The sequence below is a fragment of the Asterias amurensis genome, chromosome 4 (assembly GCF_032118995.1).
Source record: "Asterias amurensis chromosome 4, ASM3211899v1".
Taxonomy (NCBI): Eukaryota; Metazoa; Echinodermata; class Asteroidea; order Forcipulatida; family Asteriidae; genus Asterias; species Asterias amurensis.
Window position 1 is genome coordinate 2,842,755 of NC_092651.1, and position 17,976 is coordinate 2,860,730.

Below are 17,976 nucleotides of genomic sequence, written 5' to 3' on the forward strand. Positions count from 1 at the left end.
CCCCTTCCATTAAAAACCTTGTACATAATCAGTCTTTATGTATGCTAATATTTATGTATTATTGGAAAGGCGTGTTTATATTTTCAATGAACATTTTGAGGGTGTAAAGTAATTAAATGTTGATTTATTTACACACTAGGTTTAACAATTGTTTGGGTACTGTAGCTGTTGTTCTTAAAAGTGCCCTTTTTTGTAGCCTGAATGTTCTCCGACTTTATCTCTGGCTTATTCCAAATCTATTGAGGATAGATTTTAAACCAATTGCATTAAGCCTGTAAGCATGAACAGTTAGTTGCCAAGCACAGAAAAGCTTGCTTAACAGAAACTGGTTACCAGCCAAAATTCCACAAAGATTGGTTGCTGGTGTTAATCACTGGTGTTAATGTTACCTTCAGGGCCCAACTTCATAAAGCTGTTGAGCAGAAAAACTGCCAGACAAAATTGTTTGCTAAGCATAAATTGAGTAAGGCAACAGGCTGTCTAAACCTATTTCTAATGTAACTTTGGCTGGTGATATTTTTTTGCTAAACAATACTTTTCTGTTCTTAGCTAATTTTGTTGTGCCTTGCTCACTTTTGAATTAATTGTACTGCAGTTTTATTGTTGCTGTTGCTAGTAACTACCACTATGTTTGGGGTAGAGGTTAAATCAATAAGCAATCCATCATGACACAACCATTTTATTTGTCTTTAATTCAAACCACAGTAACCAATAACAAGACAAACCAGACTTAATGAAATCAGCATAAGAACTGTCATTGTCACTGTGGGCGTCGGGGACCCGACTGTTGCAGCAAAGTCAATAATGTCAAGATGTCTGTATAAACATTCTCAGGTTGGTCTCAATTTAAACAAACAAAGTTCATTTATTCAACAGTTTTCTTTTATTTAACCCTGTTGGGTTTCTTTACCAGCTTGTTTGAAGTAGCGATAACTTTTTTATATTGCTGTGCCGAAATGATTGAGTTACAAATAAATAAGAATGACACAAGTTGTTTTTGTTTTCCCCTCGTGGTTATTTTCTGTTGACCAGTAGTGGCAAGCCAAGCCCCATTTTGTTATTCCGTTTTTGTTGATCTTTATTGTTGATCTTGTTTTACTTTTTAGTTAAAATTTCATTATACTTAGTTCTTTTTTACTACTCTATTGTTTGGTTGTTGAGACTGTTGGTGTTTTTTGACTGGTTCTGGGTTTTGACGTTTCGTTCTCGCTTTTGTTTCGGTCATTGGGGAGGAGTAGAAACGCCGTCTGGGAAAAAATGCAAGAGACTTTTTTCGTCGAGCATGCACAGAGGAAGCAAAAAGGATCAGTTGAATTTTGAAACCTTTAAATATTTCGATTGTTCCAAGAACACTCAATATAATTCATCACTACAACTTGACTATAGATTTAACTGTACGTCATTGATGACTTGAATACACAACTAAGTCAGCCTGTTTGTGTGTTTTTATTTAAACAAGGACTAAGTCAAATCTGAAAAATATCACTTATATATTACAACGATTTAATGTATACACTGTATGCTATTTAAATGAAACTTGCTAACCATCAACTTGGGGAATGGGTTTCAAAATTCGTCAAAGTAAAGTATTACCATAGATTCCTACATGTCTATAGCTTGGCCCCCTTCATTGTCATTTAGACCCTTTCCCATCACACATGTGTAGGGAACCAGACCCAGCGTTCTATGGCCACATTGTAAACACAACGTGCCTGCATCCTGTCTGTTAATTTTCGTACAGAATGCATGACTTTCCGAGCTGAAGAAGTGTTCAACTGGGAGGAGAAGAAATGTGAACATAAAACCAGATGTTTATATCTCAGTGTGAGGCAAGGAAGGTCAAGTGGAAGAGAGCAACTGGAGTACATCAGGTACGTGAATCAAATTCAATTTGTAGACATGTGCGCGCGCTCGGTTAACAGCAACCATTAAGGGCGCCCTCTGTTTTTCTTGTGTATGTCCTTTCCGTAACCAAGGCTTGGGTTCCAACTGTAGCCCCTCTTATCTAATTGGAAACTTGTACCGAATGTGCACGTTTTCAAACTTACCGAAAGAAACCTGAGCTTTTCAAAGTGACCCTAGAGTGTTAATCTATAAGTGTGTATCTTGGTAGCGCTAAAAAAAAAAAAAAAAGTACATAACGTCAGATGCTAGTCTTGTTTAGAGTAAAGCAGTTTTGTCCTTAGGTTAGTTGCCTCGCTTAGCATGCTAAGGAACAGGAGGTAACTTTTTAGCTTAGTGGTGGTCACTGACGTAACCAAACATTTCCAATCGGAAGGGGGGGTGCAAGTAGGGGCAAAAACATAACTCACGGGGTGGGGCTAAGTATTGAACCATTCATTTTGAGGTGTTTTATGATCTCTTTGGGGTGGGTGGGGCTAGGGTTCTGGTACCGCCCTCACCCCCATTGCGCCACGGGTGCTGGTGGTTAACATTTTGTATTAATGTTTTAAACTTGCCTCAAAAGACATGATATTAGAGAATCAAATCCTTAAGTAAAAACTTAAAGTCATATTTGTGTAGACATAAGTGCGTGGACAGACATTTTTTATTTTTATTTTTTTGCTGTTAAAACAATTTGCTGTTAAAACAATATTTAGTTTGCAAGAAATAAGACCATGGACAAGCTAAACAATTCTGGAAAAAAAATTACTTCAACAATAAATAGGCCTACTTCAGTTCAATAAATTAGTGCTAAACCTTGAAACCTTTTAAAAACTCTTGTCCATTTTGAAGTATTTTTTCTGCTCCAGTATGGCTATTTTGGTTGTAAATTGGTTGATTTATTTCAAGTAAAAAAAAAATTACTGTAATTTAAAATAAAAATCTAACCTTTTGTGTCGAGGCCGGCATTCGAACTCGGACATGACGTCTGCAGTATGTCATCTACTGCATCTTAACTCACTGAGCTAGTGCGGTAGTGCTTCTGTCAGAGAATAATTTAAGTCTGTTATGGTCTGTTGTTCACGTCCAAGTGATCAAACGACCGTCCCACAATGCACGTGGACTTATTTTGCCTTATGAGAATTAAAATCGGAACTGGCAAGCACCAACGTGCTAGGGCGATTCGTTAGGCGCTGGTACTGTCTCTGAATTCCGGATTGGTATGAGCCACTGGTCCCGAGTTCGATCCCGGCCCCTCGCAATATTACGAAACAAGGCATTAATTACTGGGAAAGACACCAGTATGGTTTGGGAGCCGCTTTGTTTACCCTGAGCGAGGGGGGCAAGGACTGCTAGGGTTGAGAGATAGGGAAGGATATACTGTGAAGTCGGTTGTCATACCAGAAGGGTGCTATATGGAAGCCGGTAAGGGGCCTCTGTTAGTGGTGTATGTGTTGCGCGGACCATACATTGCAATGGGGGAATAACCCGAATCGCGGCTCCTGAATACCTGACAAATCGCAGAGTAACTTTTTGTTTTTTTATTTTGATAATGTTTTTTTTTTGGTATTCCAAGTTGTATGTTTTATTTAACCAGAAACATCGACGGCAAAGAGAGGCACTCTCCCAAACATACAAATAATTGACGGGGATGATATTAAAACAAATGAAATAATAATATATCTCGTCGCGACAATTTATTTGTAATATTTGTTTGATATGTTTGATGTAAAACAAATCAATTAGGCGCTTACCACCTCAAGTAATATCCAACAAATAGATGTTTAAAGGTCTTGTAATCCTCTGGTGTTTTTGGACAGTTTTAATCATAATAAAGTATAAAAGAGTAAGTATTGAGTATATAGTGGTAACACACATCAATTTGGAAGGGTAAAAATCAAAATTATTATTCTTTATCCCCGATGCAAATTTAACATATATTAAATTGTTTGTAATACCCGCTGCTAAAATATAGGATAAGAACTGCCTTAACTTTCGAGCAGTCTTGGTGGTCTAGTTGGTAAGACACTGCTCCAGGATAGCTTGGATGCGTGGGTTCGAATCCCACTGGGGTCCTGTGATTTGTTTTTTCTTTACAAAACTTGGGTAAGTACTGAGTATACAGTGCTAAATCATTATTTACCCCCGATGCAAATTTAACATCTGTTATATATAATAGAATTGTACAACTGTGAACATTTTATTTCAACATGTGTTGTTGCTTTTGAGTTATCCTCGAAACTCAGGTGCTTGTAATGTCCGCGCAGGAAGAATAATCCCTTTAGGAATACGCAATCCGAGAAGCGTTTGAAATCAAACTCATGGGGAGAATAAGTAATAACATATTTTTCCATAACTGCCGTACTTCGTACTTTCTCAAAAAGATTACTATCAAAGCTGCTTTAATACTTATCCTTAAACCACGTACGTTTTCATGCTCATATTTTATTAGCATAATACTTACATCCCGTTTTCCGCCCAGGTAGTAGTTAAAAATCAGAACAGTTGTTTTCCGATAAATCTACTCTGCGTTAGTAAAATAATAGCAAGGTAGTTCTGTAAAGAACAAACTCCATCTGGTATGTAGATACACACATGATGTTACAGCAAACCAAATTGGTACCTCATCACCATGCAATGCCTCAAATCATATATTTTCTTTGTTCATAATATTATTTCCAACAGATATACTCATCGATGAATATTTATTTAGCATATCCGTAACACGCAGAAACTACTTGACTCTGACCACCAAAGTCCTATACGTCCCCTCCCCCACGCCCATTTAGCCGCGATTCTTCGAGCTAAAAACGCTGTCCCAAACAACAATTAATGTTGTCAAAACCTTCTCATCATTAATTGTAGCACTTTTATTACAGGGGGAATCGAGCATAATAGACTGTAGCCGGCAAAAACTGAAACCAAGTGGTTGCCAACAGTACAACATGTAAGGACTGAATCTGTCTATGTCCCCGCTATAGCAAAGTAAAAATGAGACCGTTAAGTTGGCATAGCGCCCTCACTTTGCTCTGTGATCCTCGATTTATGTATTGTTCTTTTCAGTCGTAGGGAGTCATAGAGTTGTAGGAGTCCTACAATGACCAAATGTGATGTTGAATTGAAATCATATCTTATTTAATTAATCACAGTTTCTATTGTGCGCTGTTGCCAGTCCAAACAAACTTCACACACATTATTGGGGGGGGGGGGGGTTGAGCTTTGAAAAACTTCATGCATAGCTGGCCTCTGGACTTGGCATCTCTGGAAATGTGTATGGTTGTGTATATTCCCATTGACTTGTGTATGGTTGTGTAGTTTCCCATTGACTTGTGTATGGTTGTGTATGGTTGTGTAGTTTCCCAATGACTTGTGTATGGTTGTGTAGCTTCCCAATGACTTGTGTATGGTTGTGTAGTTTCCCATTGACATGTGTATGGTTGTGTAGTTTCCAATTGACTTGTGTATGGTTGTGTAGTCATTAACCATCAACATATTCTGTGTACCTCATGTTAGTTTTAATTACTCTGAAGAGGTTTTTGATGCATTTTGGCACACTTTTTTGTCCACAATTAAATTTCTGATAAAAAAAAAGAAGAAGTTGGGCGGCGTATTCGAAAGGCCTTCTACAACTGGCAATTTTTTTCGGGGGGGGGGGGGGTTGAGCTTTGAAAAATGTCACGCATAGCTGGCCTCTGGACTTGGCATCTCTGGATGTCATGTGTATGTGCACGGAAAGTGTGCTTTTACATTGCCCTCATTGTAATGACTTTGCGGCCAATATTAACAATAAAAATCTCCCGGAGAAGCTGAAAATCACTTTATTTACACCCTGAAATTATTTTATTAGAAGGGGAAGCTGTCAAACAACTTCGGGATCTCCCTTATCACAACCCGACTTCACGCCGGACACAACGCAACAAACCCGGCGCTTGAGCTCGCCCAAACCTCAGTCATTTACGTTAAGTCTAGCCATACTCTCAAAAGAAAACCTCTTTTTAAGTAGAATACTGGAAATATCACACAGCAAATTTGATTTAAATCATTGTCACATAAAAAATAATAAAAACTATTTGACTATGACCACCAAAATCCAAACAACGTTACCCCTCCCCCTTTTTCGGTTGCAAGTTTCAACAGGCTAAAACGCTGTCCCAAACAAATGTTTTTAAACCTTCTCATCGGCTTATGCTCATTTTTCGCACTTTAATTACAGGGGGAATCGGGAATCTAGCATCCTAATCTGTTATCAGCAAAATCTTAAACCAAGGAGTTGATAACATTACAACATGTAAGGACTGAATCTGTCTATGTCCCCGCTAGATACCCCGTATAGCGAAGTAAAAATGAGACCGTTAAGTTGGCATAGCGCCCTCACTTTGCTCTGTTTTCCTCGATTTATGTATTGTTCTTTGCAGTCGTATGAAGTCATAGAGTTGTAGGAGTCCTACAATGATCAATGTGATGTTGAATTCTGGAATTCTATTTTATTTAGTTATTCACAGTTTAGCACACGCGGTTACATTGAGTTGCAACGACGGACCGAGCACAAAACTAACTATTGACTTAGTCGTGTTATACACAAAATAGAAATATAATTTTGGAAAGGAAGAATATTCCGGAGTTTGTGACATGAGACCTTATGGCAGATGGTGCCAGTAATGGATAAACATTGTTTGACCAATGTTCACTCGATGTCTTGTGTTTGTGCACGAAAAATAAGGTTTTATACTCCTCATTGTAATGGTTTTGCTGCCCATATTTTTAATAAAAATCTCCAGAAAAAGCTGAAAATCCCTTTATTTACACCCTGAAATTATTTTATTAGAAGGGGAAGCTGTCAGACAACTTCGCGATCTCCCTTATCACAAGCCGACTGCACGCCGTACACAACGCAACAAACCCGGCGCTTGAGCTCACTCAAACCTCAGTAATTTACGTTAAGTTTAGCCATACTCTCAAAAGAAAGCTCTTTTGAAGTAGAATACTGGAAATATCAAACAGCAAAACAACAAAAACTACTTGACTATGACCACTAAAATCCAAACAACGTTACCCCCCCCCCCTTTCTTTTTGGTCGCAAGTTTCAACGGGGGCTAAAACGCTTTCCAAAAGAAATGTTTTCAAAACCTCATCAGCTCTTGTTAATTAGTAATTTAACACTTTAGTCACAGGGGGAATCTAGCATCCTAGACTGTAGCCGGCAAAACTGAAACCAAGTGGATGACAATATTACAACATTCAGGACTGAATCTGTCTATGTCCCCTGTCTAGCGAAGTAAAAATGAGACCGTTAAGTTGGCATAGCGCCCTCACTTTGCTCTGTGATCCTCGATTTTTTAATTGTTCTTTTCAGTCGTAGGGAGTCATAGAGTTGTGGGAGTCCTACAATGACCAATGTGATGTCGAGTTGAAATTTTCGAATTCTATATTAATATTTAATTGCTCACAGTTTTTGTTGTGCACTGTTGCCAGTCCAAACGAGCTTCACACACAAAATTGTCAGTAAACTAAACCAAGTATACCCTGGAGAAGATGCTAGTTGCAACGACTGGCCGACCATTAAACAAACCATTGACGTAGTCGCGTTATACACCAATTTAGAACTAGAATTCTAGAGTGGAATAATATACAAAGTAGCTAATTAATGTGCGACAATAATATAAGAAAACTGTTGCAGTGTCCAACGTGCCCGCTGGCCCGATCCCCATTTATGAGTATTTCCACGCTAACAACTACTTCCTTTTCAACATGACCTGCCAAGTCCAAGACTATGACCACCAAAAATTACACAATTGTTGGCCTTATCACGAAATGATTATAGCATTTTCTTAGTAAGGAAAAAACTAAGTTCCTGACAATGTCCTCCAAAGTTTGAATAAAGTAACCCAGTTGAGACGCTGAAGTTTGTTGTATAGCGCTATTATTTTTTTAAGATTAAACACTGTCCAAAACAATTCATTTTGTCAACAAAACCTTCTCATTAGCGTATAATATTAATTTTAAGCATTTTAGAAGGGTAGGGGAAACAGGCATGCTAGACTGTAGCCGGCAAACCCTCAAACAAGGCGTTAACATACATTAACATATTATACTTGAATTTACGTCCCAGCATAACTCCACAGCAGGCGGAATCGTGGAATTAGACCATGCCATCGCTAAGCTCACTCCACGAATTAAAAACTCTGGCTTACAATCTTAAATGTATCAGTTCATTCTTGTAATTGTTTAATTTCAAGAAGTCCTTTCAAGAAGTACGTATCATCTTGAAGCGGCTAAGTTTCCCACCAGACATACCGACCTTCCAGGCCCCCTTACTCCCGGTCAAGGAAATACTGTCGCTTTTTGAGATTCTCGGGGCAGAAAATCGAATAATTAGATGTCTCGACTAGATAGTCGTACTTTTTTGTCACCGTTAAACTGACATAGCGCCCTCACCGGGCTAGGTCATTATCCATTGTTCTTGTCGGTGCTTTTTGTTCAAGAAGTTGGTGGAGTCCCATGAGATCCAACTTGATTTGGACTTAAATCTCATTCCAAGGGAAATCCTTTGCTTGACCTCAATTGTATTTTCCTCTCAGCCTCGCAATGAAGGTTCGCATAACGAGTGCAAAGATTGTTGGTTATCAGAAGTAAATGAAGAAGTGGGAAATGTTTTGTAATGTGAAATGGAATATATGCCAACTGTATGCGTGTGTGTTCCTCTGAAGGATTTAACTTGTATTTGACAAACTTATTGTTCACGTCCAAGAAGAAAACAAAATCAAATTAAAGTAAACAATATTTTGCTCATTAGCAAAGTAATACTGGGCGACCCTTCGTATCCTTATTCGTTTGACCAAGATGTAAACTCATGTGGTAGGCCTACCATTTTAATATTCTTTTGAAGTATTATGTTCCCTATGAAGAACATCTTTATTGGCTTTCCCTTTTACGACGTTACAGTACAACAAATAATTATTAAAACTAACTCACTCATTTACAGAGTATCAAGTAATTGTATTTTCAAGCTAATAATTGCAAGTTTACCGCTGGTAGTACTTTGAATAAACATACCAATCGAATAGTAAGAAACTAGTGCCACTATTTGTATTTCTACTATGAAACTCAATGTAACCAAACCGAGGCTGGAAGGGAAATTATTGTGGTCCCTTAGTTCTAACTAAACAATCCGTATGTTTTATTGTGAACGCAGATATAGGAACACGGGACGGCAAAGAATGATGGAAGGTGCTTCGATTACGGCTCAGTGGAAGATTGAAATGTTGGCTGTTGTAGTGGTAAGTAAAACAAGATTTGTTTTACATTAGCTAATTCGAAAGCTCTAAGTACGCTTTCTGGTCAATTGAATGGTTTAGAAAACAACTACATGACTTGTTTTTTGTACTCAGTGGCAATCACCTTTTCCATGTGCGTTTAGGGACTGTGAATAATTATGGACAGTAGCAGCTATGCATAGACCCTAGAACCAAACGATGAATCTTACATTCATTCTTGTAGGCAAAGGAATTTATGTAACACTACAAAGGTTGGTTGCAGTTGGCATTGTTCTGATGTAGTAGTCAATCTGTACAAGTCTGAAATCGTACAGCAACCTATGGTTAGCTTGGTATGCAATAGGTTCATAGTGAATAGCATCCAGTGTAAAAGTATTGTATTTTAACTATTGTCTGTTTGCCAAGTGCTTCTGCCAGCTCGTCATTGCTTCCCGTAGCTATGTCAACCACTGCAGTACAGAAAAGGCACTTTGGCTGGTCCTTTCTTATTGGACTGGCTAAGATGTTTTGACCCTTAACCTCGACAGAACACATTCCATCTATAAATATCACATATGACATTCATTTACACCGAAAAGGGAAATAAATCATTTTCAAAATCGTTGAAAAAGCATTTGAAAAAAATTGGCTAATAATATTATTCCTATAGAGAAGCGTGTTTTGTTCTAAAGCAGATTGCATCGAGGGACCGTGTCCACATAGGGACCGTAACAAACTTTGTTGGATATGGTTACAGCTGGCTATAACTTGGAATTGTACTGGTCTGGTCTGTTATGTAATAATATAGAAAGGATGGTTTTAGTTGGCATGGGTATGCAGTACTCAATCTATAGAATTCTGAAATCTTACAGAAACATGTAACCCTATGGGTTTGCCTAGGATCTGATATGCCTTGATTCATTGTGAACGCAATCTAGTGACGAAGTATTGTTTCTAAACAATGGTGTGGTTGCCAGTTCCGTGTAGGTAGTCTTTGCTTCCCATAGATATGTAGATCACTGCAAATAGTACAGAAAGGCACTTTGGCAGGCTTGGATATAATAACACAAAAAGGAAGAAACCAGTGGCCATTGATAAAAACTTTGAAAATTAACTGCATACAAAAAATATTGAATTGTACAGTTCAGCTTGCCTTTCAATTTTAAATTCCATTAACAAAAGAATAAATGTTAATATATATAGATATTTTATTTTCATAAAAGCTTGAACTACTTTTTATTATGTATAATAATAATTATATGAAAGGGCTATTGCTAGGCCCTTTTGGTTCAGTATTTGACACTTTCATTTGCTGCGGGGGACCGTGTCCACGCAGGGACCGTAACAAACTTTTTGGATGTGATTAAAGGTTGCCTGAACCTAGCATTGTACTGGTCTGAATTTGTTATATAATGCTAACGAAGGATGGTTTTAGTTGGCATAGTGATGCAGTACTCAATCTATAGAATTCCGAAACCGTACAGCAAGATGTAACCCTATGGGTTTGCCTAGGATCTGATGTGCCTTGGTTCATTGTGAACGCAATCTAGTGACGAATTCTACACAATGGTGTAGTTGCCAGTTCCCTCTAGCTAGTCTTTGCTTTCCATAGATATGTAGATCACTGCAAATAGTACAGAAAGGCACTTTGGCAGGCTTGGATATAATAACATAAAAAGGAAGAAACCAATTTCCATTGATAAAAACTCTGAAAAATAACTGCATACAAAAATATTGAATTGTACAGTTAGCTTTACTAAGAAAGAACTTAACTCTTGGGACATAACTTTTTTGTTTTATCCGATAACAAAATGTACCTAAACCTATATGAAAGGGATATTGCCTGGCCCTTTTTGGTTCAGTATTTGACACTTTCATTTGCTGCGAGGGACCGTGTTCACATAGGGACCGTAACAAACTTTGTTTGGATATGATTAAAAGTTGCCTGAACTTAGCATTGTACCGGTCTGAATTTGTTATATAATGCTAACAAAGGATGGTTTTAGTTGGCATGGTGATGCAGTACTCTGTAGATATCCGAAATCGTACGGCAACATGTAACCCAATGGGTTTGCCTAGGATCTGATGTGCCTTGGTTCATTGTGGACGCAATATAGTGACGAAGTATTGTTTCTTAACAATGGTGTGGTTGCCAGTTCCGTCTAGGTAGTCTTTGCTTCCCATAGATATGTAGATCACTGCAAATAGTACAGAAAGGCACTTTGGCATTTAAATTTTAAATTCCATTAACAAAAGAATAAATGTTAATTTATATAGATATTTTATTTTCATAAAAGCTTGAACTACTTTTTATTATATATAATAATAACTATATGAAAGGGCTACTGCTTGGCCCTTTTGGTTCAGTATTTGACACTTTCATTTGCTGCGAGGGACCGTGTCCACATAGGGACCGTAACAAACTTTTTGGATATGATTAAAGGTTGCCTGAACTTAGCAATTTACTGGTCTGAATTTGTTATATAATGCTAACAAAGGATGGTTTTAGTTGGCATGGTGATGCAGTACTCAATCTATAGAATTCCGAAATCGTACAGCAACATGTAACCCTATGGGTTTGCCTAGGATCTGATGTGCCTTGGTTCATTGTGAACGCAATCTAGTGACGAAGTATTGTTTTTAAACAATGGTGTGGTTGCCAGTTCCGTGTAGGTAGTCTGTGCTTCCCATAGATATGTAGATCACTGCAAATAGTACAGAAAGGCACTTTGGCAGGCTTGGATATAATAGCACAAAAAGGAAGAAACCAGTGGCCATTGATAAAAACTTTGAAAATTAACTGCATACAAAAATATTGAATTGTACAGTTTGCTTTATTAAGAAAGAACTTAACTCTTGAACATAACTTTTTTGTTTTCTCCGATAAAATATGTACCTAAAGCTATATGAAAGGGATATTGCCTGGCCCTTTTGGTTCAGTATTTGACACTTTCATTTGCTGCGAGGGACCGTGTCCACATAGGGACCGTAACAAACTTTTTGGATATGATTAAAGGTTGCCTGAACTTAGCATTTTACTGGTCTGAATTTGTTATATAATGCTAACAAAGGATGGTTTTAGTTGGCATGGTGATGCAGTACTCAATCTATAGAATTCCGAAACCGTACAGCAACATGTAACCCTATGGGTTTGCCGAGGATCTGATGTGCCTTGGTTCATTGTGAACGCAATCTAGTGAAGAAGTATTGTTTTTAAACAATGGTGTGGTTGCCAGTTCCGTGTAGGTAGTCTGTGCTTTCCATAGATATGTAGATCACTGCAAATAGTACAGAAAGGCACTGTGGCAGGCTTGGATATAATAACACAAAAAGGAAGAAACCAGTGGCCATTGATAAAAACTTTGAAAATTAACTGCATACAAAAATATTGAATTGTACAGTTTGCTTTATTAAGAAAGAACTTAACTCTTGGACATAACTTTTTTGTTTTCTCCGATAAAATATGTACCCAAACCTATATGAAAGGGATATTGCCTGGCCCTTTTTGGTTCAGTATTTGACACTTTCATTTGCTGCAAGGGACCGTGTTCACATAGGGAACGTAACAAACTTTTTGGGATATGATTAAAGGTTGCCTGATGAACTTAGCATTGTACTGGTCTGGTCTGTTATATAATGCTAACAAAGGATGGTTTTAGTTGGCATAGTGATGCAGTACTCAATCTATACAATTGCAAGGGACCATGCTCACTTTATGGACCGTAACAAAATTTTGGATGTGGTTAAAGGTTGCTTACACTTAGCATTGCACTGGTCTGTCGTGAATCATTTGAATCGCATAAATCCCTTACATATACAACAATGAGACTTCTACAATGGATGGTTCTGTATGTTGTCATTGATATGCAGCCTGTATTTAATTCACAAAACTCCAACAAGTAAATTTATGTGTTGACCTTTGACATGGCATGGCTTGGTTCATTGTGGATATCATCAAGTGATAAAGAATTGAATTTTAACAATGGTGTGTATGTAAACCCCGGCTAGATACAAAAGGCACTTTGGCAGGCTAGCGTATTATTTATCCTCATCCCCGCCCGAAAAAAAGATCAAATACGATCTATTATATCGACCATAATTATTATCTTGATTCATTGTTCATAACATCAAACAACGATGTTCATCCAAACCAGTGAAATCATTATCTTTACGTGTTCTTGTTTGCTAGTCCATATTAACCCCTACATACAAATGTCAAGCTCTTTGCAGAGTTATTTTTCTTGGGTTCACAAAGTTCGTCTCCATTTTGTCAGCCCTTTTTGTTTGAGAAATCTCCTCCCGTATACGGAGCCTGTTTCTCTTTATCTGAAAGTCCAAACACAAAGCAAATTGTAAAACTACTTAATACAGTGATATTTAATTCTTTTAGCCCATTAAATTTAAACTTGTTTAACTTGCTGACAACTACTTGATTTATGATTTAGTTTCGATAGCTAAGGTCATCTTCAAATCGGTGATAAACGTGACCGCCCCCACCCCTAATGAATGGTTGCAGGTTCACCACCACTCAAAATAAACTTTCATATCAACCAACGCTTAATGATACTCAAAAATATTCAACCAATATTTAAAGTGCCCCAGCCTTTAGGAAACCTATCGAACATTATTTTCCGACAAATAAACTTCAAATTTCCTTTAAACTTTTTGGGGTCAGCCGTTTTCAATATTTTATTTTGCTAATTACCCCGACACAATTTTTTGAAAACTTTCAAGTCTAAACTATGTATCCAGTCTCCTCAAACGTTGAAGCACAGAACGTCTTCAGGTTTGGATATATTGTTGTAAATATGACCCCAAAACGTTACTACTAAAACTCTTGTTTGTTTTGGTTTGGTGCGCCCCTGGATGGAAGATCCAGGCAAACTCATTATACCTCCCTCTAGTGGCGCAGCAAGGCCATGGGCAGGGGAACAGTCTACTGTCAGATGTGGTACCCAGCCTCTCTTGTCTAGCTTGTTAACATTACACTACTACCCAATGGTCATGTACAACTAATTAATGTATGTACATGTAAATCTACATGTACATGTGCGCAAACAGAAAATCACGGAACAAATGACTCCAAAACACACCTCTGTTTTGTGAGTTTTGGCGCTGAGTTGAGAGACAAACATTCAACAAAGTAACAGGTAAATTGTCACTTGAAATGGTAATGTACATGTACTTCAATTTGTTCATAATTCTCTGTTCCTTGCCTCTCTTTGTCACGTTTTTTAGTTTTTATTAGTTAGCTGTTTAGTTGGACTACCGGCCAAGTCCGTTGCATAACGCGTCAGTGGCAGGGTATGGGTCAGTGTATCTAGCCCCGGTCCAGTACTTACTGCATACAATACAATACATGGAGATGTAGTGTCTTGGTATTGGTAGGCTAGTCGGACGTCAATGCCATCACACTGACATTCTAAGAATAAATATTCTCTAGGACATTCTCTACAATGTAAACACACAATTTTGTCCGCAATTTGTTTATGTTTGTACTGTTTGAGAAGGTTAACATTTACTATAGGCATGCATCTTGTTTATATGTATGGACTGATTGATGTAAGTCCTAAATTCAGACCCTGATTTTTTCATAAGTGAAAGCTATTTTGTTCATTTATGTAATAAACTTAGAGGTACCTGGCATATGATATCTTACACAATTTTGACAGCCCATGCCTTTCAACTAATTTGAGGTAAAACAAAAGTTGGTGTGATGTTTCCTGAAAGGATGCTTTGCCTTTGCCGACTATAAAATTCAGATTCAGATTCAGAACATTTTGAGTATGGAACGTCAGCGTCAACACTGGTCAGCATTGTTGATGGACCTCAACAACCACTTAGAAAATACAGGCTAGGTATATGTGCAGGTAGTGGGGATGTTTATAGTTGCGATAACGTAACCCTCCTCCCGACGGCCGCCCAGGCCGGAGGGTTACGAGTCTCTTTCGAGCGGAAACGGTTGATCTGGTCCAACACAAACAATTTGGACAGCTAGTCACCAGATTTGCCCCATTTTTACCACTTTCAAAAATCATGACACAAATTCTGAGGGTACTACCTTAATCCGCAATGTCTAATGCAGCCTGCCATAACACTCAAAACACCATTGAGGAACTATTTCAAAGAAAAATGGACAAAAACTTACCAGAATCGGAGCGAAATTCACAGGTTCAAATGTCGAAGAAACAACTAACAAACAAGGAAACAAACAAACAAACAAACAAGGTATGCACGTTAAAACTATGGACCTTTAATAAACGAGACCGTTAGGGTGACTCTCTAGTTTTGATGAAATACCCTAGTTGGAAAGTGTGTAGGATAATCAGTTAGAGCTGCATGTGATGTAAATGAGTGAATTCCATTTGTTGTACCATTTGGTTAATATACTAGAGTGTTATTTCAAGATCAAGGAATCACAAGCCCTTTGCTTAGTTGCCATTGTGACCCATTGAAACCAACAGAGTGTGCGTTGGTACAGTACCCAGGCTCTTGTACTTTGTGCTTATATAGCCAGATACTAGCATTGTTCATGGTACTGTATCTAATGTATCTGGATCCCAGGATAGCTAAAGTCACCTGGAAGTGGTATTTTTTTTTAATAAAGCTTTTGTCACTAAAATATGTGTTTTTACGAGAGGAATGTGAATAAAAAGTTAACTAAGGTTTAAAAATATTAGTTTAGATTGTACATTACCCAGGCTCTTGTACTTTGTGCTTATCAGGCAAGCCAGATACAAGCATTGCTCATGGCACTGTATCTAATGTATCTGGATCCCAGGATAGCTAAACATTTACTCATATTATGGCAAATAAAGAACACACAGACTGAAATTCATGTACTTGTATGAAGCCCCTGAGGGCTTTCCTGATTACCCTAATAGAAGCTTGAGTAAAGTCATTAAGTCAAAGGTAGGAGCAGAGAACTGTTGCATCAAAAAACCACCCTCGACCAGTGAACTTACAAAGCAAGATGGTATTGTCTATAAAGAGTAAAGCACATGTGAAAGTCAACTGCTGTTAAGCTTGGGCGATATCGATTTATTTTATTCACGATATATCGCCGACAATATATCGCGATATTCGATATAATCGCGATTAATGAAATTTGACATCAGTCTTAAAACTCCAAGTGAAAGTTGTAGAAGAGACAGTCCTAGTATAAGAGAGGTGTTCTAATGACCTACTCTTCTGGTTTTACTCCAAACCTATGGGGTATCAGCTAGCAAATACATCGCGATATTTAATCGATATATCGCAATTATCGCGATGTATCGCGATATATCGATATTTCGACTAAAACCAATTCCATCCGATATCGAAATCGTGTCCAAATTAATATCGCGATATTCGATAATATCGTGATATCGCCCAAGCTTAACTGCTGTCGCATGTTACAAATATAGAAATGTACAAAATCAATTGCTGTTGCATGACTTGTGTTTACCAATAAGTCACTACAGACTTTTAGGGAAGCTACTAGCCTCTTACTCATTGGTTTTATTAATATTACAAATTGTTCCAATACCCTTACACCGATGTGTATCAAGCACTCTATACTCAGTACTTTCTTGAATGCTGAGAAAAAAAGTTCATTGGCAAATCTGTCAGACGGGATTTGAATCCAGGACCTTTGCATTGTTAGATCAGACGTCTTACCACTAGACCATTTAGTTAGCCTGGTGGCTAGAGGCAGTTCAAATCCTATGTGTTAGTAGCAGGTGCCACGATTGCATTCGGGCTCAAGATAATGAATTTTGTTTACCTTACCCCGATGTGTAGTAAGCACTGTATATTCAGTCTGTACAATGCCTTACCCATAGTCTTTCTCACAGTCACAGGTTCTGTGCTTTACATCATATGTAATGAGAACAGAGCCCAGTAGCCAATTTCATCAAACACTAGTATAAATCCTATCTCGAGTTAGAATATTTTCCATCCCTACCCTTTGCCTATCGTTGCTTTGTTCTTAACGTACCTCCCACCTCGTATCCCCATAGCCGGCACCAGGGTACTCTGTTTGGACCTAGAATATTTTCCATCCCTACCCTTTGCCTATCGTTGCTTTGTTCTTAACGTACCTCCCACCTCCTATCCCCATAGCCGGCACCAGGGTACTCTGTTTGGACCTAGAATATTTTCCTTCAGTTCCTCTTGCCTATGCATTGCTTTGTTCTCAACATACCTCCAACCCTGTATCCCCGTAGCTGGCACCAGGGTACTCTGTTTGGACTTATTTTCCATTCGTTCCTATTGCCTTTGTATCACATTGTTCTAAACGTACCTCCCACCCCGTATCCCCAGAGCCGGCACCAGGGTACTATGTTTGGACTTGGAATATTTTCCATCCGTTCTTATTGCCTTTGTATCACATCGTTCTTAACATACATCCCGTTCAGTTCCTGAAGCCGGCACCAGGGTACTCTGTTTGGACCTAGAATATTTTCTTTCAGTTCCCCTTGCCTTTGCATTGTTATTGCTTCAGTCTTAACATACCTCCCACCTCGTATCCCCATAGCTGGCACAAAGGTACTCTGTTTGGACATAGAATATTTTCCTTCAGTTCCCCTTGCCTATGCTTTGCTTCGTTCTCAACATACCTCCAACCCTGTGTCCCGTAGCCGGCACCAGGGTACTCTGTTTGGACTTAGAATATTTTCTATCCGTTCCTGTTGCGTTTGTTTCAGATAGTTCTTAACGTACATCCCACTCCGTATCCCCGTAGCCAGCACCAGGGTATTCTGTTTAGACTTAGAATATTTTCCTTCAGTTCCCCTTGCCTATGCATTGCTTCATTCTCAACATACCTCCCACCCCGTATTCCTGTAGTCGGCACCAG

General features: G+C 38.3%; 1 protein-coding gene across 2 annotated transcripts in view; it reads left to right on the plus strand.

The window, feature by feature from the left end:
* Nucleotides 1-17,976, plus strand: part of LOC139936067 (exosome complex exonuclease RRP44-like) — a 201,398-nt gene that overhangs the window by 49,675 nt on the left and 133,747 nt on the right. Inside the window, exons 1-3 of one of the 2 annotated variants that reach the window (XM_071930788.1) lie at nucleotides 517-834; nucleotides 1,742-1,871; nucleotides 9,077-9,161. The exons of the other annotated variant lie outside the window; for it this stretch is intronic. Of the exons in view, the coding sequence (XP_071786889.1) occupies nucleotides 1,747-1,871; nucleotides 9,077-9,161 (210 nt within the window). The 5' untranslated portion in view covers nucleotides 517-834; nucleotides 1,742-1,746. Of the gene's footprint in view, nucleotides 1-516; nucleotides 835-1,741; nucleotides 1,872-9,076; nucleotides 9,162-17,976 lie in introns of those variants that run through there. 2 annotated transcript variants of the gene reach the window in all.